Here is a 20,460-nt window from a genome sequence, read left to right on the forward strand (position 1 = left end):
TTATTTTCCACATTTTTTCAATACAACAGAAAATCAGAACTAATATTGGAAAAATACCAAATACAAAATACTATGGTGTTAATTTTATGAAAATAAAAGATAGGCAAGAGTTTTTAGAATGGCATAAACAAAAAAGAAAAGAAAATTATTTGTTTGATTTTAAAAATGAACTTTATGATTATTGTAATTCTGATGTGGGTATATCAAGAAGAGGATGTCTTGAATTAAGAAAACAATTTCTAGAAATAGCTAACATAGATCCTTTTAGATACATTACAATTGCTGGTGTTTGTATGGCTATACATATATAGATCAAAATATATTAAGAAAGATACAATTGCAGTGGTTGATAATCTAAAAAAAGATAAATGTTCTCAACAATCAATTTCTTGGTTGAATAGTTTTCATAATCCAAATATAAAACATGCATTAAACGATGGTGAAGTGAGAATATGTGGATCAAAAATTGATGGCTTTGATGAAAAAACTAATGCAGTCTATCAATATCACGGTTGTTTTTGGCATGGTTGTACAAAATATTATAGTTCAAATTTTATTAATAATAAGAATAAAACAACTATGGAAGATCTTTATGAATAAACAATAGAAAGAAGCGAGCAAATAAAAAAAGCTGGCTATAATTTAATAGAAATGTGGGAATGCAATTGGATTAAATCTAAAGAATATAAAGAAGAAATGAAACAAATTAAAAGCAAATATAAGGAAATTGAAGAACTTAATCCTAGAAATGCGTTCTTCGGAAGAAGAACTAATGCTACAAAACTGAAAGTTAAGGGAAAGAAAATGAAATATATAGATATTTGTAGTTTACATGCAAATGATGATTATCCAGTTGGACATCCTACTAAAACATTCAAACCTCCTACGTATAATTCAAAATGGTATGGTTTAATAAAATGTGCAATTTTACCACCAAGAGGTTTGTATCACCCCGTTTTCCCCTTCATCTGGCGATGAAAAACTAACATTTCCATTATGTCAATTGTGTGCAAAATTAAATAATTCGTGGACCACGTCCATGAGGGCCGAAGGCCGAATCAACAAAATAAATGTAACTCATTCGGAATTTCAAAGAATTGTCAGAGGAACCTAGTGTACAAACGAAGCAAAAAAAGCAATTGAAAAAGAATACAAAATGATAATTATTGATGAAGTTTGGCATTTTGAACAAAAATCGAGTTATTTGTTTAAAGGATATGTAAAAGCATTCATGAAAATAAAGTTAGAGACAAGTGAATGGAGAAATTATTTTGAATCAAAAGAAGAATATAGAAAAGCCGTAAAAGAAAATCTAGGTATTGAATTGGGTAAAATAGAAAATAATCCTGGAAAGACAACTGTTGCAAAAATCTGCTTAAATTCCTTATTGGGTAAATTTGGTCAAAGACAAAATATGGGCGCAACAGATTACCTATGTTACAGATATTAAGAGATTTTATGAGATTTTATGAGATTTTATTAGACGACAGACTTGATAATATACATATCATGAATTAAACGAAAATATGTTACAAATTGATTACAAGTATAAAGGTTGCTATCTTGAAAATGATTTCAATACTAATATATTCATAGCTGCTTTTACAACTGCAAATCGTCGTCTAAGCGGCAACTTCCGCAATCTCAATTTTTACAAAGTCAAGTGGGAGCGCAAACTAACTGATTTTTTGGCAGTGTAAATAATTTTGCTCAATGATTACTTGGTATCAAATCTTAGCTTAAGATTAAATCTATTCAAAAATATGAAAAATAATTTCCACCAGTAAGATTCCTGTGAAAAATTCATCTGAGAAAAAGTAGAAATAAAATATTTTCACAACTGAGATAGCGGATGTTGCCGCTTAGACGACGAAATGCTAGACTAAGATTGTACGAAGTTGATTAAAAACTTGTTGATAAATTGAAAGAGTTGAATGAATCAGCCAAGCTTCATGGGGCCAGGATTTTTTTTTATATTGACATGTTGCACATATTTGATATTCATTCTCCTATTAAAGGAATATTATAACAAATTAAATCAAGTGTCACACTAACAACAGTAAAGTCCATTTTTTTTTTAAACCACCAACACCGCAATCTTCCCCTGCATTACAACCGGCAACGTTGCCTAGGGAGATTTTTGGTGAGAAAATAGTTGTCAAATTTTTGACATTTCTAAAAATTTGGCAGTGTTTCCGTTAAAAACGTTTCTTTTACAGCCTGTTGGATTGCAAATCAAATGATTTAATAGTGAAAAAACTCGGCACAGCCTGAAAGGCCGTTTTGTGTAATCAAATTGTCAATTAGGCAACTAACCTATTTGATTTTAACACCAAAAAGTCACCATCAACGACGTTGCCGGTTGTAAAGTGGTAGGAGAGTGCCATGTTGGTGGTTTTTTAATAAAAAAACGGACTTTAAGTATGTACGTACCTCCTTATACATATTAACTTTTATTTCCGATGATCGTGTATTAACGAGTTTTATTATTTCTATTTTTTACAGAGTAAAACGCGTCTAGTTAACAGATTATTTTTGCAAACTGGCAACTGCATTTCCATTTTGCATTTCCCCATAAAGCGCCCTCTCTTAATCTTCATAATTACTACATGGTACCAAATTTTTAGCCCGAGCTGACAAACCCTGAGCATCATAATCTATGCGCCATACGCTGTTCGTTGTTCACGTGTGCAGTGGGGAAGAGTTTTTCTTATAAAACAAAAAAGCAAGGTACGTTCCTTTTTTGTTAATGTTTTTAGTTAAATCTGTTTTCTTTCGACTAGATGGTCAGACTAAAACAACGAGTGGCCGAGATGAGTGTGTTCAAAAATCTCACTATCAGGTTCGATGGTTTTCCAGAGACGGATGTATGGATGTCGATTCTAAAAACCGCCGTCACGTTTAACTCGTTCAATGCGATTTACGATGGATTTTACTATAAGGATGAAATAATTGTGATTAGCTGCATAGATGGAGACCAATTACGCATTCAACTAAGAAATAAGAAACTTGTGATCCTAAAGTTTGGGTCTCCAGAAGCAATGGAGGCATTTTGCAGAAGTGTTAAGTAAGAAAAATTTCTCTACTTTTCAATTTATAACAGTTTTAAAGTTGTTTAAAAAACCACAAGGAAAAAATTATTCATTAAATAAAATAGATGTGAATTTAAAGTAGCATTATAGTATTAAAAATAACATCTTGCGTTTGTATATTGTATAACCCATACAATACAATACAAACTGTATTTTTTTACAGTTACACGCCAGGGATTGATGCACCATGTCCCTCGCCAGCATCTTCGGAGACACCATCTCCCCCAAAGAGTCCAGCATCATCCATAACAACTGTTTTTTCATCAACATTAAGCTCAGAATAAAAAAAAATAAGTACTAGATAATATTTTATTATTATTATAGAGGAATCACAATAACAAACGTTTCGCTGAAGTAACCCAACAAAAAAATAACAAGGCAAAAAGGCGAATTTTAAGTGTTTTCAAAGGTGAATTTGTTTGCCTGAAACCGTATTCATTTTTGTGCTGAAGTGACCCGACAGAAAAACGGTAGCTTTCTTAAAATTTTAACTTAAAAGAAAGTACTTTGAGCAGCATAGTATATTTGCTAAAAAAATGATGTGGGCCTAACAGGAAAAAAAGTCTTTAACACAAGGTAAAATTCCTAATTTTAAGTGTTTTTGAAATTTGTTTGGACATAACCGTATTCATGTTTGATAAAACAAGATATATTTCTTAAATTTTAACTTTTTAAAAAAAGGGTGACAGAAAAACCGGGCGAATTCTTTAAAAATTTTAACTTTTTAAAAGTTACTTTGAAAATCAGGCTAAAAGCATTAAAATGTATTGTGTTATAAAGGGGCCTTACTAGTAGTTAGCTATAATGAATAATTGTGAATAATAATTTTGCGTATGTTCGAATTCGAATTCTCCGCGTTTTTGGCATTCCCTCATTGGCTCGCTTGCGTCTGTCACTTCTCTCTCATTGGTTCGCTTGTATCTGTCACTTTGCAGCTGTCGCTCAAAAACTTTTAGTGAGGTTATGTTCAGTCAAAATATCACTTCGTTCAGCCCTTCTGGTGAGTATAATTGCGTAAAAATTGCGAGAGTTGTTAAAGATGCCATCACAGGTCCAGTTGTCCCCATGGACCCCAAAAAACCGATTCACCGCTGCAGCGTCTGCAAGTTTTGGACCACTTCCATGGTCTCGATGGCCAGCCATGTAAGACGCCACGAAGAAGGTCTCCAAGAGTTCAACTGTTGTGATTCTATAGAAATGTTTCGTTGTACAGACTGCAAATTTACAGGAGACACTGCAGTGATGCTAAAAAACCATTTCCGGGTGTTTCACACGCAGCAGGAAGAGTTTATGGAAGAGAAACTTTATAATTGTAAAAATTGCAGTTTTGAGAGTTATTTCATGTTGGACGGGTATAAACACGAGTCAAATTGCCGCGCAAATAGGAAGAAACGTTTGAATAAAAATGTGATTCAATTCTGGAGGCGCAAAATCCAGAAAAATTTGAAATGTGTAGAAATTCAGTGGCTTAAATGTGATATATGCGATTTTCAAACGAAATATGGACAAGGGCAAAGCTTGGTGGAGCACAGACGGGAGAAACATTTGACTGGGGATGAAATTTTGGGGTACAAATGTCACAAGTGCTCTTTTAGAACGAAGTATAAACAAAGTTTAAAGGAACATATACAATCTAGAGAGTTGCATGAAAAAATTGAAATTAGACTGGAATGTAATATTTGTAACTATAAAACATGTGTAAAGTCGAATTTAAAGAAGCATTTTACCACAAGAAAACATTTGGAGTTAAAATTCGGAAACAAAAGCAGAGTTAAAAACAGAAAAAACTAACTGGTGAACATTTCGTTGATTTGTTTTGTTTTTATCATCTCCAACGGCATTCAACATTATGTAACGTGTTACATACTATACTTTGTCGAAGGTGTGACAAGCGCCAACTTCCGGCCGTGACTAAAAACAGAGCCGTAAGTTAGTAATAAAATGTGTACTTTTCAGTGCCTTTAAAATAATTGTAATAAAAAGTGTTACAAAATAGTTTTGAGACTTTTTTTGGAAAAAAATGTTAGTTTTTTGTATACAATGGTAGGTATTCCTCCATGGGCGCACCCATATGGGCCGGGATATGACCAGTTCGTCGCCGACAATTCGTCCCCAATGCAATTTACCCCCAGTTTAATTATAAAGCATGAAAAAAATTTTAGAAAATTTTCTAGTTAAATTTGTAATTCTCGCAATTTTGATGCAATTCGAACTAAATTTGGGGGGATTATTGTTTTATATCCGCTTATTAATTGTACCAAATTACAAAATTATAGAGCAAAAGAGAAAAATTTTAGAAATTGTTATTTTTGGAGCAAACGAAAATCTCCACATATTGTAGTTAAATTTGTAATTCTCGCAATTTTGATCCTATTCTAACTAAACTTAAAAGGATTGCTATTTCAAACTAACTTATTAATTGTGCCAAATTACAAAATTATAGAGCAAAAGAGAAAAATTTTAGAAATTTTTATTTTGAGAGCAAACGATATTCTAGTTACATTTGTAATTCCCCTGATTTAAATGCTATTCGAACAAAATTTAAAGGGATTGCTATTTTAGACGCATTCATTAATTGTGCCAAATTACAGAATTATAGAGCAACAGAGAAAAATTTTAGAAATTTTTATTTTGAGAGCGGACGAAAATCTCGACATATTTTAGTTAAATTTGTAATTCTCGTAATTTTGATTCGATTCTAACTAAATTTAAGAGGATTGCTATTTCAGACTCACTTATTAATTGTGCCAAATTACAAAATTATAGAGCAAAAGAGAAAAATTTTAGAAATTTTTATTTTGAGAGCGAACGAAAATTTCGACATATTGTATTTAATTTGTAATTCCCGTAATTTAAATTCTATTCGAACGAAATTTGGGGGGATTGCTATTTTAGACTCACTCATTAATTGTGCCAAATTACAGAATTATAGAGCAAAAGAGACATTTTTTAGAAATTTTGATTTTGAGGGCGAACGAAAATTCAACATTATTTTAGTCAAATTTGTAATTTTCGCAATTTTGATCCTATTCGAACTAAATTCAAGTGGATTGCTATTTCAAACCTACTTATTAATTGTGCCAAATTACAAAATTATAGAGCGAAGGAGAAAAAATTTTGAAATTTTTATTTTTAGAGCGAACGATAATCGCGACATATTCCAGTTAAATATGTAATTCTTGTAATTTTAATCCTATTTTCGAACTAAATTTGGAAGAATTGCTATTTGAGACTCGCTTATTCATAGTGCCAAATTACAAAATCATAGAGCAAACGAGATAAATTTAAAAAAAATATATTTTTAGAGCAAACGATATTCTAGTTAAATTTGTAATTCCCGTAATTTAACATGGTATTTGAACAGAATTTGAGGGGAATTGCTATTTTAGATCCACTTAATAATTGTGCCAAATTACAGAATTTTAGAGCAAAAGAGAAAGTTTTTAGAAAATTTTATTTATAGAGCGATCGAAAATTCCGACATTTTCCAATTAAATTTGTAATTCTTGTAATTTTGATGCTACTTGAACTAAATTTAGGGAAACTACTATCTTAGATCTGCTTATCAATTAAGCCAAATTACAAAATTATAGAGCAAAAGAGAAGAATTTTAGAATTTTTATTTTTAGGGATAACGAAAATCTCAACATAATCTAGTTAAAAGAACAGAAAGCAGCTGTACATATACTAAAAAGAATCGTTTTATTACTATTAAAAAAATCATAACAAAATTGTCACTGGTAATAAAAACTTTTATAGAGAAGACATACAAAAAAATTGCAATATTAGCATGCGATGAAGACGTATTACAAATTAATAAGAGTTTGATGAAGCATTAAATAATTATTATTATTGTTTCAAAAATATTATAAATATTCTAAGTCAGTACCTGTCATAAATAACAAAATTTAAGAATCAAGTACTGTGGTTAGAACCCCAATTATTTTACGGTCAGAGTACTTGCAAATCCTTTTGCTTTTCCACACAAATCGAAGCAGAGGTCTGTAAACCAAGGGTGCTATTATTTTCAAAACCGGTCATAAATCAAATTCGGTTCACTCTAGAACGGACTTTACACCCCTAAAATCTCTCTAATCCAGCGCAAATCAGATCGCCTGTTGTTCTCGAGAAAATTTCTTAGCGTGCTCTGCCTCCGTCGCCAAGGTAAATTTGTTTACAATGTTTTGTTTTGTCATCTTTTAGAATTTTATCCACACAATTTTGGCATTCAAGATGAAAATCCCAGCTCTACGCTCAATAGATAAAATTAACAGTAATGTCCTCCAAAATGTGAGTGAAAACCTCTTAAATTTCCCTAAAATAATAAAGTTTTCTCCAGTTTCGTAGACTTTTCTCGTACAGATTCGAAATGACCCCAGCAACTCGCCCTGCGACTGAACAATCAGAAGAGGCGGCGAAACCACCGGAAGTATCCGACGATTCTAAAAAAACGAACTTCCGGTATAATGTGTGTCAACCACGCACGACCACTTTAGAACGGCCGCGGATTGGTGACATCGATAACCATCAGGATCAAGTGGTGAAGACTGCGATTGAGCAGCAGCAGCTGCAACCGGCGATGTTGCCGGAATACTTCCAAAGGCAGATGGAGAAGAACGTGTTGGTTAATCCAGACCCTGAGCCTTCGGAGGAGATGAAGATCAGCCAGAGGCATAGCAACACGCAGAATTACAGGTTTGTACGCACGAAGAAAAGGAGTTGGTGGTAATTTTTCCTTCAGGAAGTTCCAAGAGTCGAAAACCTGCGCCAACGTCACCCTCCCGTTGAAGAGTATGAAGTTAGCCAATCCGTTTCCTGAGCCGGTGAAGATGATGCCGTCGAGAACTGTAGCGGATGATGAAAAAGCCGAGCAAATGCTGGCGGATGCCAAGAGCCAAATCGGGCTCTCCAACAGCACGAATCAATCCGCGTCTAATTTCCACCAGCCGATGACGGAAATTAAGAGATGGTATTCCAAAAAAACAGTTCATAAAGACCCCAGCAGGTGTAAGAGAGTGGGCAAACCCAAATCCATCTGTCCGAAGATGACTGCGCCGTGTTGTCCTCCAAGAGCTCGCACCAAGTGTGATCGTCTCGCCAAAAGCGTATGTGATGTGCTTTCGATAGAATTATAATTGTCTCGTGTTGAATAAAATTGTCTTTAACACTTTGCGTTTTCTTTTCTAGAAACTCTGCAAAAAACAAGACGCTCCTTATCCTGCTTACAGCGAGTTCTGTCACGAAGACATCGAAGAAAAACCATCAGAGTGCAAATTATGTCCGTGGAAAGCCGAAGATAATCCCAATTTCAAACCTCAAAAGAAGAACGTTCACACTGCGGCTAATCCAATGATGCTGCGGCGAAGCGGGCTGGAGATGGAATGCCAGAAGAAGGAAGGCGGAGAAGAATCTCCCGACGCCATGCAATGCGATCTGCGTAAAGTACGACTCTTTTCCAAAAGAAATGAAAATAACACCGATTTTACAGCCAAAATGTGAAAGACCGAAAAACCGCCGATGCCCGCTCACTAAAGAAGAAAAAAAGAAAGAAGAAGAAGAGAAGAGGAAGCCGACGAAGAAATGCAATCCTTTTACGGAGTTAGTGGAGGGCACTCCCGTCCCAGGCGAAGAAATACAAACCCTTCTAGCCAGTGAAACCGATAAGTGCAAGAAAGTCAAAGAGAAATGCAAGAAATTCAAGTTCCCCGCTGAGAAAATCGAAGAAAAGTCGGAGCAAGGTTGTCCGAAAAAGAAGAGAAAGCCCAAGATCAAGGACTGTCCCGGACCCTGTGGAGGAGGCTGCAAACAAACCCTCGGCCAATCTTCAGAAGAGTACAGTTTGAGCGGAGACTTCGAAGACACGCAAAATCGAAAGTGTCCCTACATCGACATGACTGTAGACAAAGAAGTACGACTCACCACTTACCACGAGTGTCTAAATAAGTTTTCACAGGTGATGGAAGATCGTTGCAAGAAACGGCGACCTGAGGGGACCCTAAAATGCCCGGCAGACCTACTCAAGAAGAAGCAAAGAAGGAAGAAACCGAAACACAAAACGAGCGGAGTACTCACACCCGTTGAGTCCAAAGTCGACATGCCACAGCCCACGAAAAGAGTGTAATTGTTATACTTAAAAACAATAGTAAAATAAACAGGTAACGAGACGCTGTGTTTGAATTTCGCGCGCACTCGACCAATGCAACTAACATTGACAAATTAAGCCACTAACAAACGCCCATGATTTTCTGGTGATTTCCTGGGGGATTCTGTTGGTAGGGTTGGTAGTGCTGTCTGTCAACGGAAAAATTAGTTGAGTTTGAAAAGTGTCGGTTTTAAAAACGATTTATTCCTACAATTAGTAGGAAACAATAAATAAATTAGTGAGGTCACACCGGAGGTCGTTTCCCACTGTTGTGTGATTGCACCCAGTCTCTGAGTTGGGATACCAGCATCCCTCCAAGAATAATCTGCGTGGGGTGGTAGACCAGCAATGGCAAGCTAACCTGGCTCATATGGGAATACCCATGGAACATTATCCTCAAGATTGGAATGCCTGCAAGACTGCGTAAGTACCATTTTTACCATCTAAATAATTTCACCTAAAGTTAATGATTTGTGTGAGGAACAAAACATTGTAGCCACTGTGTCTTGCCGGTTGAACGACTTGTTGAAGCACTGCGCGATGGAGTAACTTATCCCCATCAAAGCCATTTGCATAAAAAGGACTGAAATCATACAATTACCCAATTGTAGCCCAATAATCAATCAAACTACCTGAGAAGACTGTGATAAGGACATCAGGAGCGCTAATGTGGGGCTCAGGCGTTTTAAAAGTATCACAAAACGTTGTGTAAATCACAAACAACAGCGCGCACTGTCCTATGGTGTTCAGTGGTACCGAATGTACATTAAACCTACTAAAGTTTCTTATAATTTGTCCCAGAAACAACGGGATAAGCACCGTCGTGGTGAGCTGAATAATTGTCCCAAACAACGGGACGACAGTCGTAAAACCCAACTACAAATCACAGGCATTAATCTCCAGCGCTCCGACTTACTTACATTGAGGAGGAGTAACAATGGGGTTATTATAATCCCCAGAAAACTCCCCAGAACTGAATTAAAAATCGCCGCTGTTTCGTTACCCCGCGCCGTCCTGGTTAAAATCACCGCGCTTGATACGGGGGGCGGCATACAGGCTACGGTTATCAGACTACAACACTTTTATTAGAGTCGCTCTGTTGGCGGAACTCACCCTGTAAGGACCCAGGTGTTGATGCCAAACAGCGCCAAGATTTTCACGAATAACTGGGCGAAAATCGGTACAAAAACGAATGTAAATCCTTGGATAAATAAATGCAGTTTGTATTGATGGAATGTACGCAAAATGTTGTCGGTTTTTAGGGAGATTCCACTTATTAAGAAGATGAGAGAGATTGCCCCATATTTGACGGAGTATTGAGTACGCAGCGGCCCTAAAAGTGACGTTTTTACAAGAATTGGATTATTTGGGGCTACCTTGTTGAGATCCGAGATCCGGGTAAATCCCAGCGAGGAAAATACAGCCTAGGATGCCCACCAGAAGCCAATGCTTCCGCAGAAACTCGTCGATGGTAATGCGACGGGTCATTGTTACAAAAATTGTAAAATTCTCATTGTGATTTCGTCCCGATTAGATATTTACAATTATCAGAGTACGTGCCATTGTTGTGTTTTTAGGTTATATTTGGACATTGCTAATTCCACCGGAGTTGTAGTGTTGGTTAGTTCGTCCACCAATCACAACGAGTTTTCTTGTGTTTTTCCAAGATCACAAGTTTAGTGGAAAACGAGTTGTCAAGTTTTTGAGGTTATGGACACCCCGCGACCGTGTGGCTGCAAGGGCTGCAGAACCTGTTTAATCTGCGAGAAAGACTACTGCATATCGGCGAAAAGCTTTGAAGTGGAGAGAAGCAACAGTTATGTTTTCTGTCCGTATTGTAACAAAGCGTACCCTGGATGGGACATGGATGAGTATAAACAGCACCCGGACCATAAAGGCCAACCCATTGAGTTTCCCGGTGTTTTTATTGAGCTTGATTTTATAACCGCGACAGAGGAAGAAGATTTGATGGGGGGGATTGATGGTACCTCCTGGGACCTCTCTCAGAGTGGGCGCAGGAAGCAGAATTTTGGTCCAAAATGCAACTTCAAAAAGAACAAACTCAAAGAAGGTACTTTCAGTGGTTTCCCAAAGTTCTCGAAATTCGTGCAAGAGAAACTCCAAGACGTTCCAATCCTCAAAGGTTTTCACACCATTGAACAGTGTTCTTTGGAATATGATCCAGAAAGAGGGGCCTCTATTGATCCCCACATTGATGACTGTTGGATTTGGGGCGAAAGAATAGTCACCGTGAACTTGTTATCAGATTCTGTTTTAACAATGACGTACAATAAGAAAAGTACCCACTATAACCTACATTTGGTGGGTACTTACCCCTCTGTTTTAAACCAAAGTGGGGGGCTCAACCCCACTGGAGATCCCTACCATGTTAGGTACCATGAAGAAGATAAGAGGTACCCCGTTGTGAGGATACCAATGCCAAACCGGTCGCTGTTGGTACTATATAATTCAGCGAGGTACGACTGGGAGCATCAGGTTCTAAGGGAGGATATCAAGGAACGAAGGGTTTGTTTAGCCTACAGGGAATTCACCCCGATGTATTTGCCAGGGGGTGAGAAATACAAAGAAGGGAGGACTATTTTAGGGCGAGCCCAACAGTTCTGGGAGTCCTGATTGTCAAAAATACAATTGTTTTATTGTGATATTATATTAAGTTTAAAAATTAGAAGTGTTTTTTTCTTGTCACCCTTTTTATGGCGAGTTTAAACCAATTCAATTGTTCCGTTTTTCCCAGAGAGCACTACAACGTCACCAGTTTTAAAAGTCTTGGTTGCTGCCTGGGCCCCTACTATACAGGGTAGTCCATATTCTCTAGCGATCACAGCCCCTGCAACAATCGTTAAATCTTCAAATTGCGATAAATTGTGTTATACCGTGCGAAACTAATCCTCCAAGCTCTGTGACAATACCTCCCAACATCGGGAAGTAAGGCGACCACGCGATATCCGTACAATACGTTATAAGTACGTCACCTATAAACCATTCAATTGGTTAGTAATGACGCAATGGGCGTGTCTTCTCACGTACCGTCTTGTAATTGGTCAATTTCAGCTAAGTCAGTGATGACGCAAGCCCTAGCTTGGATTATTCCCGTGCAAACAGGGGTTCCTTCACACTTAACTTTCCCTGTCCCGGTCCTGGGGACAAACTCGCGATTTTCCTGTCGGGGAATCCCGTAGGATATTTCAGGAAACTTCAGTTGGTCCCATTTCGGATACAATTTCTGTCGTTTCGTGGCTCTAAAATCACACCTTCAGCGGGGATTATCCCAAATTCGATCTTACTTAATGATCAGGACCGGACTCCGGTCACCCCCGTCTATAATTTGACCGATTTCGTAATGTGATAAGTGCGAAATTAGCTCAGGGTCTGGAATGACACCAGCTAACGCCAACTTCTCACCGAGAAACTTATAAGCGAGTCGAATTTTATTCACAAATCTGATTGTTTCGGACTTCGTTTGTTCGCGCAGACCCACCGCGGTTCTGCTTTTTTTCATCAAGAACTTCAAGATTCTCCGAGTTTGCGACTTTTTCGGGGAGACAAGACCGGCAATGACTTCATCAACGGATTTTGTTACTTTCTCTTGTTTGGAGAAGTTCGTCTTGCAGTTGGTTTGGAGCATTTTGATGACGTCGCTCGGGTTCGAGCTCCAGGTGGGCTTGGAGATGTCGAACTAAGAAGAAATTAGATCGATTTAGAGCGCACTAATTTGACTCACCTCGCGCAGAGCTCGATGACCATGATCCACCAGAAACTCCTCAAACATTTTCGCTGTTTCCGGCACGTTACTCTCCATCCACTTCCGTCCTTCTTCGGGTTTGATTTTCGCGAACTCATCGCCGTGGTTTGCTTGGAGGGTTTTAGCAATACTCGCAAGTGTGTTGGGGATTTCGGCCGAGACGACGTCATCGCACGACGCCAGTAACATCGCGACGTCGTTGTAGTGGTCGTTGTTAAAGTCTTCGTTGTTTTCTGCAAGGGTCATCATGGCCAAAAACTGGTAAATTATGGAAGTTCTTGTGGTTAAACAGTGGTAATAGGCGATTTGTGTTAGTTTTTCCACGAGTTTTTCGGTTTTCGCGTAGATTTCTTTGATATTATCGCGAGTTTCGTCGATGCCCGCATTTGTATTTCTCGCCAGGTTTGTGCATATCTCTGTGTGTTCTTTGTTCTTCCACATCAAATACATCATGACGAACAAGTCGTGGAGTTGTTGGCGAGGTGTTAAATACCCGAAGCGCGTGAAAGCCAGCTGGTGGATCTGTTCGTTTAAGATGGAGTGGCCGAAAATCGCCAAATCCGTGATTTTCGACATGATCGAGATTTTCTTCTCGACTCTTCTATGGATGCCGCTGACGACGTCGAGGAATAAGTGGTGTTGGAAAATCGACAAACACTTGAAAGCGTGAGGATCCTCCCTCAGTTCCATGCTCTTTTGAATGGCCAAATCGAGCGCCTGCGCGGTGGTTGACAGCGTCAGAATCGAACAAGCTCCAGGGAGTACTTCCCCTATGTTGGCAAGCGTGAAGACGTTGTCCTCCCCCAACACCGGCACGTCAAACTCATGTGACAACTCGTAGTTACTCCACGCACTTAAGGTGGTAACTGGGCGGGATTGAAGAAGAAACAGCCTCCCTTGGTAGTATCCCCACTCTATATCCCGCGCTCCGCCGAACTTCTCCTCCAGGAACACGCCCACTTTTCCCAACTCCAACGCTTGGTTGTCGCTAATACTGAACTCTTCTATTCCCTCCACCTCTTCAACACCTCCAATCACCATCTTTATCATCTTCTGTTTTGACCCCAACGTCTTCGATTTGATCGTAACATCATTATCGAACGTTCTTTCCAAAATAACAGTGTCAGGTTCGCTCCGCCCCGACACGACACTCTCGCCCAATCCGTGGTTGGCAGTGATGACAATTTGGGCGGGGCTTCCAGTGGAGGGGTGGCAAGTGAAGAGAACACCCGCGCAATCTGCCGGGATCATCCTTTGGACCACCACAGCCATCTGCGATGATACAGGTAGACCGTGTTTGTGGCGGTACTGAACACTTTGGTACGTGAAAAGGGACGCCCAACAGGAGGAAACTGACTTGATGACATCGTCAGGGGTGGTGCATCCTAAGAAAGTCTCGTTTTGACCAGCAGCGGAAAGTTCTTCAGAGTCTTCACCGATGGCTGAAGACCGAACGGCCCAAGCGTCGGACGGAAGGGATGGAATGGTTTTGATGCCACGAAGGGCGGTGATGATCGCGGTTTTGATTTCAGGGAGCATTTGCGTCTTTTGGAAGATCTTCACGGTTCTACGGGGGAAAATGAAGCAAGAGAACGGAAAAATTAAACTTACTCGGCGCAGGCTTCTTCTAGATGGCCTTTGGTACGACCACAACAAATGTCTTCAAGGATCGCAACGGTTTTCTTTAAATTGAAGTTGCTCTCCAGTTGCTTGGTGAAGGAGTTTACTGTTACGATGAAGCCATCAGGGACGATGAACTAAGGAAGATACATGAAGAGGAGTCGTCGAATTAAAGCGTCTTACCTCGGTACTGTTGAGGGATGTTAGCATCGCCAAAGAGCAACCTTTGCCTCCTGTCAGACCAACAATCTTCGAGTTTTCGTCAGAGAACCTCGACACGTAACAAGTGGGTATAATTTTCGTGGTACTTTCGAGCAAAAGTGGAGGAAGTGACTCCTCGGGTTCTTTGCCAGGACCGCGGTACCAGAATTCCACCAATGATTTCCCTTGTTGCGTGTTTAGATCGCAGTCCGCTGGAGTGTTTGATAGTTCAGGAGTCACGTGATTCTTGGAGGTGTTGACATGGAGGACGCTTCTGAATTCTTTTTGGTTCACTCGTATTTGTATGGAGAACAGCGCAGGGAGGTTCTTATTGAACCCCACTTGGTCCAACCGGAAATCCGAGGTGGTGATTGGTAGAACCGTACTATTATTCAGTATGACATTTCCATACTGTAACCTAAAGATGGTGTGGTTTGATATGGTCAAAGAGGTGACTTACTCTTTGCATCCGTTCCTCAGCGCTTTGGCCCAGAAACTGATCAGCGCGCCGTCTCTCCCCGCGATAAACAAATGAACGACGCGATCCATAGCCACCTTTTCCGCAGTACACCAAAATCTGGTTCGGGAAGAGGGTAAGTTTAGTAGTAAGTCGTCGGGAAACGAGTCGCCTTTGACAAAACCTCGCAGGGCTCCGAACTGTTCGTAGCCTCTTTCGTCACCTCTAAAAAGAAGTTAAATACAGACGTAACGAACGGGGAGGATTTTACAGAAGGGAGATCCAGTCGCCGTCTCGCCATTTTTCACGAGCCAGAGCGTCCGCCAGCAGGCCTGTGGTGGCGTCTTGGGGGTAGAATTGGGGGGCCCCGGCAGCAGTCCATCTGTAAACACGCACAAAGTGTTAACCCAATAACGCCCACTACCAGAAATTTTTTTTTTCATAAATTGTACATATGATGTTTAATTTAGATAGTGTATAAAATTTTGTACTAAATTTTGTAGATTTTTGGAAATCATCAAAATTTCTAAACTCTGTTTTTTATAAACAATCAATTTGAAATTAGGCACAGTTTATAAACGAGTCAAAAGCAGTAATTCCTTTTAATTTCATCGATAAAGCATGAAAACTTTTGAAGTTACGATTTTTAATAAAAATTTTGAAATTTTTGGAAATCTAAATTTCTAAATTTTGTCTTTTTGACTCAATCAATTTGTCATTTGGCACACTTGTCAAACAAGTCAGAAGTAGTAACCTCTCCAAAATTCATCGAAAAAGTATTGAAACTTCTAAAGTTAGGAGTTTTAAAAGACAATGTTGTAGATTTTTGGAAATCAAAATTTCTAAATTCTGTTTTTTAACACAACCAAATTGAAATTAGGCACAGTTGATAAACGAGTCAAAAGTAGTAATACCTCTAAATTTTATTGATAAAGCATGAAAACTGAGTAATCTTACATAAAAATTTTGAAAAAAGTGTTTGTCTTCTATTTTTTCTAAGCTGTCCTATTCAGGCGGATTCATATAGAAACGTTCATTAAATAAATAGAGGTGTAGTTATATACGGTGATCGTTTGTTTCTGTGTTCTATTAATGCATGATTTTTCGGCTGAAATCATGCATTAAAATGGGCTATTAATGAATGATTTTTAAATTACACTCAAATTTGACAACTACTGACACATCCATCATCATCATACACATAACCTCACTTTAATCTCGTCTCGTCTCGTCTTGTACCAATTTAAAAAAACTCTCTTTTGGTAAATTTTTCAAAATCTTACCCATGTATGTCAATTTTTGGGTTTCCAAGTATGTTATATAGTCATTCCCCCTCCCCTATGAAGACTAGCCTCCCCTTTAGAGTCAAGAATAAAATTGTTTGCATTGGAAAAGCAATATGCAAAAATTTGACAAAAAAAAAATGCACAGACACTTCTGTGAATTTAACGAATTCGCACAGTGTTCTATATATAGGACAGCATAATTTACGACCTATTATTACTATACAAAAAGCATAAAATATATACAAAATATGTGGCTCTGTTAAAAATTAACTTTAGTTGTAATAAACCATAAGTCAAATTATTCAAGTTATCATTTTAGAGCAAAAAAATTAAAAACGGTGAAGTGACAAATGCACTGAAAATCAATTTTTTTTGTTAAAAACTGAAACAACCATTTGCTTGAAAAAAAATATTAATAGAAAGTCAAAAGGCAGTAGTTTATGGTAAAAATTAAAACATACAGAAAAAACAATTCTAAAGTACTTAAAAAGATTGTAAACTAACTGTCCTACACATAGGACACTTGGCGGTAATGACTTAATATACGGGGTGGTTTTTCTAACTTACATAAAGTGGAACTGAACGTGCTCCACGTCCTGGTTGGCGTTGATAAGGAGACCGTTGAACGCAACCCTCAATCGTTTGAAAGGTTCGAGGATCTCGATGTGTAGATCTTTTGTTTTCCACTGCCATCTTGATATGGAGTACAATTTCGTTTTCTCACCTGTGAACTTCGATAATTGTCGCAACATTAAACTATTTTTTTTTACCTGGGAAAGCGTACGTCGTGCCTGTTGCCAAGCGCAAACAAAGAAACACCTCGGCGACTAGACCTGCGCGAACTGTGAACCGCAGCGACAAGCTGTTACCTTTCTGGTCCACCCCGTATATGAAGTGGTTGTCGTCGTACTGAAAACAAGGTGGTTGGTGTCGAAAAAAAATCGTTTTTCTTACAATATCTGATTTGATTTCTTTGGGATTTTCGAGGGTTTTCTTCGTTTCTTCGTCGAGGGACTGTTGACATTTGGTTTGGTACCTTTTAATGGCGGGAGTTGCCAGAAATAGTTTGCAGTGGTACAGCCAATCTGAAATCGCTTCTTAGTGTGGGGAGTGGTGAGTGGTGCTTACCTCTGTTGGTGAAGAAGCGCCGCTGTCCTGAATACTTGAAGAATAAAAAGTAAGGCGCGATCGGAATGAAGAATAAAGTTGTGTAATAAATTAAATCGAAAAATTCCATCGTTTACAAGTTCACGAGTAAATCTGAAGAGACAATGTCTGATGGAGTTAAGATAAGGCAGATAGTGTTTATCTACTTAAAATTGAAAGCACACTCGTATTTATTATCAGGTGCACATTTTCTGGAAGCTCGTTGATTATGAAACATGACTGGCAGACACATATCAAAAAATGATCCATCGAAGTCAAGGTCTTCCGCAATAATATTCGTAATTACACTGTTGCGCAATTATAGTATTTTCTTGTTAACACGACCACAGTAGCGGCGCAATTGGTGTCGTAATTCAGTCGTCATAAATTTATCAGGCGCTCGGAGGAATGTTAACTTGGTGCCGCAGTTTCACGAAGATTCCGGAAGTTTGAGTCGTGCCTACTAATATTGAAATTAGATAATTGATTGGACAAATAATTATTGAATTCTGTGCCACTTGACGACCTTGGGACATTCTCTTGTTTTTTGATTTCTTTTTTTATTATCCAATTTTTTTTCAATCTTCTTTGGTTTCTTCACCTTTTCTAGTTTCTTGCTGTTTCTTAGTCATCTTTGTCGTTTTTCAGAGATTGGGCATCTTCACTGTCCACGAAAATTATTTCTTTCCTACTTTTCCCCTGCTTTCGTTAGGCACAATAGGCACAACATTTTTAAAAGCTCAAAATAGCTCCCATTAGGCTTTTTTTTGTGGACGCTTATTTTATTGCTCCAAACAAAATGTCAAAAGTCTCCATCTGCTGCTAAAAAAGTTACGCGGTGGTAAATGTCAAAGAAAACAAATTTTTGCAAATATCTTGGCACTGGTGATTCCAATGGCAAAAATACTTATTATGAAAATTGTACCTTATCAAATTTGCCACATAAAAGATCTCGTAATATTTTTTGTAGGAGTTACCATTTTTGAGATATGAAAGCATTTTTCAAAATTTCAACATTTTTATTCTTTTGTGCACCACAGTCGCAACATAGAACTTAGTGCCTTTTTTAAGATTGAGGAAGCATTGAGTGAACTTAACCTACGAAATTTTCCATTATTATCCATCCTATTTCTATCAGGATCTTAAGAAACTATATCAAGTTCTTGGAGAAAATATACCCAAAGAAATTCAATCTGAAGATTACCTCCGCCTCTGAAGTCAAAAAAATTAGAAGGGACGCCTATGTCTTCCCAAGTTCTCGCAAATCCCGACAGATGGCGCCACCCCTTAAAAGTCAAAAAATTCAATTTTCTAACCTCACCTTTCATGTTTGTCTCATTTCAAGTTAGTTTTTGACTCACCCGTGAAGACCATGGCAGAAGCCCCCACGAAAGGCCCCGTTTGTTTAATAGTCCTCGGAATGGCAGGATCTGGTAAAACATCTTTAGTCACACGATTGACAAACTCCCCAAAGAAGCCCTACGTCGTTAATTTAGACCCGGCCTGCTTGAATTTACCGTATTTTGCCAACATTGGTGAGTAGTCAACATAAGTCTTGATCCACGTGAAGTTTGTCTTTGAATTTTAGATATCAGAGACACTGTTAACTACAAAGAAGTTATGAAGCAGTACAAACTCGGCCCAAACGGGGCTATCGTCACGTCTCTGAACCTATTTTCAACGAAATTCTCCGATGTTATTAGTTACATAGAGAAAACCCCTCAAGAGCTGTGTATTTTGGACACTCCAGGCCAAATTGAAGTTTTCACTTGGTCTGTCTCTGGCTCTATAATCACAGAAACGTTGGCGTCAACTTTACCAACTGCAATTTTATACGTCGTAGATTGCGTGCGAAGTACTTCTCCAGTCACTTTCATGTCAAACATGCTCTATGCGTGTTCAATTCTCTATAAAACTCGACTCCCATTTATCGTTGTTATGAATAAGATCGATATTGTCGATCATTCCTACGCTCTCGACTGGATGAACGACTTCGAATCGTTTCAACAAGCTCTGGAAGCCGATGAAAGCTATATCAGTAATCTCACGCGATCCATGGCGTTAACTTTAGACGAGTTTTATAGAAACTTGAAGGTTTGTGGAGTCAGTGCGGCCACGGGGCAGGGGGTCGACGATTTGTACAAACTCGTTGAAGAAGCGCGGGTTTTATACGAAAAGTAAGTTTTCCTACGACCCCATATGAAAGTGGGATTTTCCACACGGTTAAAATAGTGTACATAACTCGTGCGAAATTTGTCACTTTCCGCACTTGTTGTGTAAATATCTATTTTTGGACTCTCTTTTCTCCTTACTGAATTGTTACTTTTAAGAGAATACAGAAGCGAATGGGAGAAGATGAAGAAAGAAGCAGAGACAAAGAAACAAGAACAAGGTGATAGTTCCAGCAGCCAATGCTTCACGGTCTCTGCAGGGGCGGAATTATCAGACATTTTTTTAAGGAAGCCGGGAGACGAAAGCAGTTCGGATTCTGAAGGGGAAGAGGCACCTTTTGAAAGTGTGTTTATTATTACCAGAGATTTCTTCTTATTGTTTGGTTGCAGATGTTGAAGATGAGGAAGAAATGGACACGTTTAAGAGAGTTCTCCAACAGCAAAGAGACATGCAGATCAAACGGGCGAAGGAAGCGGAGCAGAAAAAGAAAGCGGCGTAGTTTTAATAAATTAAGTTCAAATAAAAAAAGTGGCGTTTCATTGGTCCCCGTAACATAGCATCTAGGAATTTTACTGGTTCGG

General features: G+C 38.5%; 7 protein-coding genes across 10 annotated transcripts; 5 read left to right on the forward strand and 2 right to left on the reverse strand.

Moving 5' to 3' along the window:
* The first annotated feature begins 2,450 nt into the window (after positions 1-2,450).
* On the forward strand, positions 2,451-3,391 carry LOC148177788 (uncharacterized). The gene is made up of 3 exons (XM_088032616.1): positions 2,451-2,730; positions 2,784-3,067; positions 3,256-3,391. The coding sequence occupies exons 2-3, from the start codon at positions 2,784-2,786 to the stop codon at positions 3,374-3,376; spliced, it is 405 nt and encodes a 134-aa protein (XP_087888742.1). The 5' UTR covers positions 2,451-2,730; the 3' UTR covers positions 3,377-3,391.
* Positions 3,392-3,893: 502 nt separating this feature from the next.
* LOC148177789 (uncharacterized) lies at positions 3,894-5,088 on the forward strand. 2 transcript variants are annotated; one of them, XM_088032476.1, is made up of 2 exons: positions 3,894-4,092; positions 4,132-5,088. In XM_088032476.1, exons 1-2 carry the CDS (start codon positions 4,056-4,058, stop codon positions 4,881-4,883), a joined length of 789 nt encoding a protein of 262 aa, XP_087888602.1. In that variant the 5' UTR covers positions 3,894-4,055; the 3' UTR covers positions 4,884-5,088. The 2 variants fall into 2 exon arrangements, with proteins under 2 accessions (XP_087888602.1, XP_087888603.1); XM_088032477.1 differs by having other exon boundaries at positions 3,899-4,092; positions 4,144-5,088.
* A 1,834-nt stretch (positions 5,089-6,922) lies between these two features.
* On the forward strand, positions 6,923-9,254 carry LOC148177790 (uncharacterized). Of its 2 annotated transcripts, XM_088032621.1 has the most exons (6): positions 6,923-7,382; positions 7,432-7,787; positions 7,834-8,197; positions 8,280-8,534; positions 8,581-9,000; positions 9,046-9,254. In XM_088032621.1, exons 1-6 carry the CDS (start codon positions 7,326-7,328, stop codon positions 9,211-9,213), a joined length of 1,620 nt encoding a protein of 539 aa, XP_087888747.1. In that variant the 5' UTR covers positions 6,923-7,325; the 3' UTR covers positions 9,214-9,254. The 2 variants fall into 2 exon arrangements, with proteins under 2 accessions (XP_087888747.1, XP_087888746.1); XM_088032620.1 differs by having other exon boundaries at positions 8,581-9,254.
* A 164-nt stretch (positions 9,255-9,418) lies between these two features.
* Positions 9,419-10,846, reverse strand: LOC148177791 (sodium/bile acid cotransporter 7-B-like). The gene is made up of 6 exons (XM_088032624.1): positions 10,611-10,846; positions 10,348-10,567; positions 10,155-10,305; positions 9,867-10,110; positions 9,692-9,817; positions 9,419-9,645 (listed from the first exon to the last, which is right to left on the reverse strand). Exons 1-6 carry the CDS (start codon positions 10,720-10,722, stop codon positions 9,479-9,481), a joined length of 1,020 nt encoding a protein of 339 aa, XP_087888750.1. The 5' UTR covers positions 10,723-10,846; the 3' UTR covers positions 9,419-9,478.
* LOC148177792 (alpha-ketoglutarate-dependent dioxygenase alkB homolog 4) lies at positions 10,841-11,917 on the forward strand. Its single transcript, XM_088032625.1, has one exon. It carries the CDS (start codon positions 10,945-10,947, stop codon positions 11,866-11,868), a length of 924 nt encoding a protein of 307 aa, XP_087888751.1. The 5' UTR covers positions 10,841-10,944; the 3' UTR covers positions 11,869-11,917.
* On the reverse strand, positions 11,891-18,045 carry LOC148177793 (uncharacterized). The gene is made up of 13 exons (XM_088032617.1): positions 17,690-18,045; positions 17,516-17,646; positions 17,332-17,470; positions 17,129-17,285; positions 15,547-15,657; positions 15,279-15,500; positions 14,801-15,236; positions 14,609-14,754; positions 12,977-14,564; positions 12,540-12,931; positions 12,283-12,494; positions 12,129-12,227; positions 11,891-12,082 (listed from the first exon to the last, which is right to left on the reverse strand). Exons 1-13 carry the CDS (start codon positions 17,796-17,798, stop codon positions 11,958-11,960), a joined length of 3,867 nt encoding a protein of 1,288 aa, XP_087888743.1. The 5' UTR covers positions 17,799-18,045; the 3' UTR covers positions 11,891-11,957.
* LOC148177794 (GPN-loop GTPase 1) lies at positions 17,644-20,398 on the forward strand. 2 transcript variants are annotated; one of them, XM_088032623.1, is made up of 5 exons: positions 17,644-17,738; positions 19,053-19,242; positions 19,296-19,884; positions 20,038-20,222; positions 20,269-20,398. In XM_088032623.1, exons 2-5 carry the CDS (start codon positions 19,080-19,082, stop codon positions 20,376-20,378), a joined length of 1,047 nt encoding a protein of 348 aa, XP_087888749.1. In that variant the 5' UTR covers positions 17,644-17,738; positions 19,053-19,079; the 3' UTR covers positions 20,379-20,398. The 2 variants fall into 2 exon arrangements, with proteins under 2 accessions (XP_087888749.1, XP_087888748.1); XM_088032622.1 differs by lacking the exon at positions 17,644-17,738 and having other exon boundaries at positions 18,947-19,242.
* Positions 20,399-20,460: the final 62 nt, after the last annotated feature.

Source organism: Gnatocerus cornutus, chromosome 3, assembly GCF_029298725.1.
Source record: "Gnatocerus cornutus isolate USDA-ARS CGAHR chromosome 3, icGnaCorn1.1, whole genome shotgun sequence".
NCBI classification, from domain to species: Eukaryota; Metazoa; Arthropoda; class Insecta; order Coleoptera; family Tenebrionidae; genus Gnatocerus; species Gnatocerus cornutus.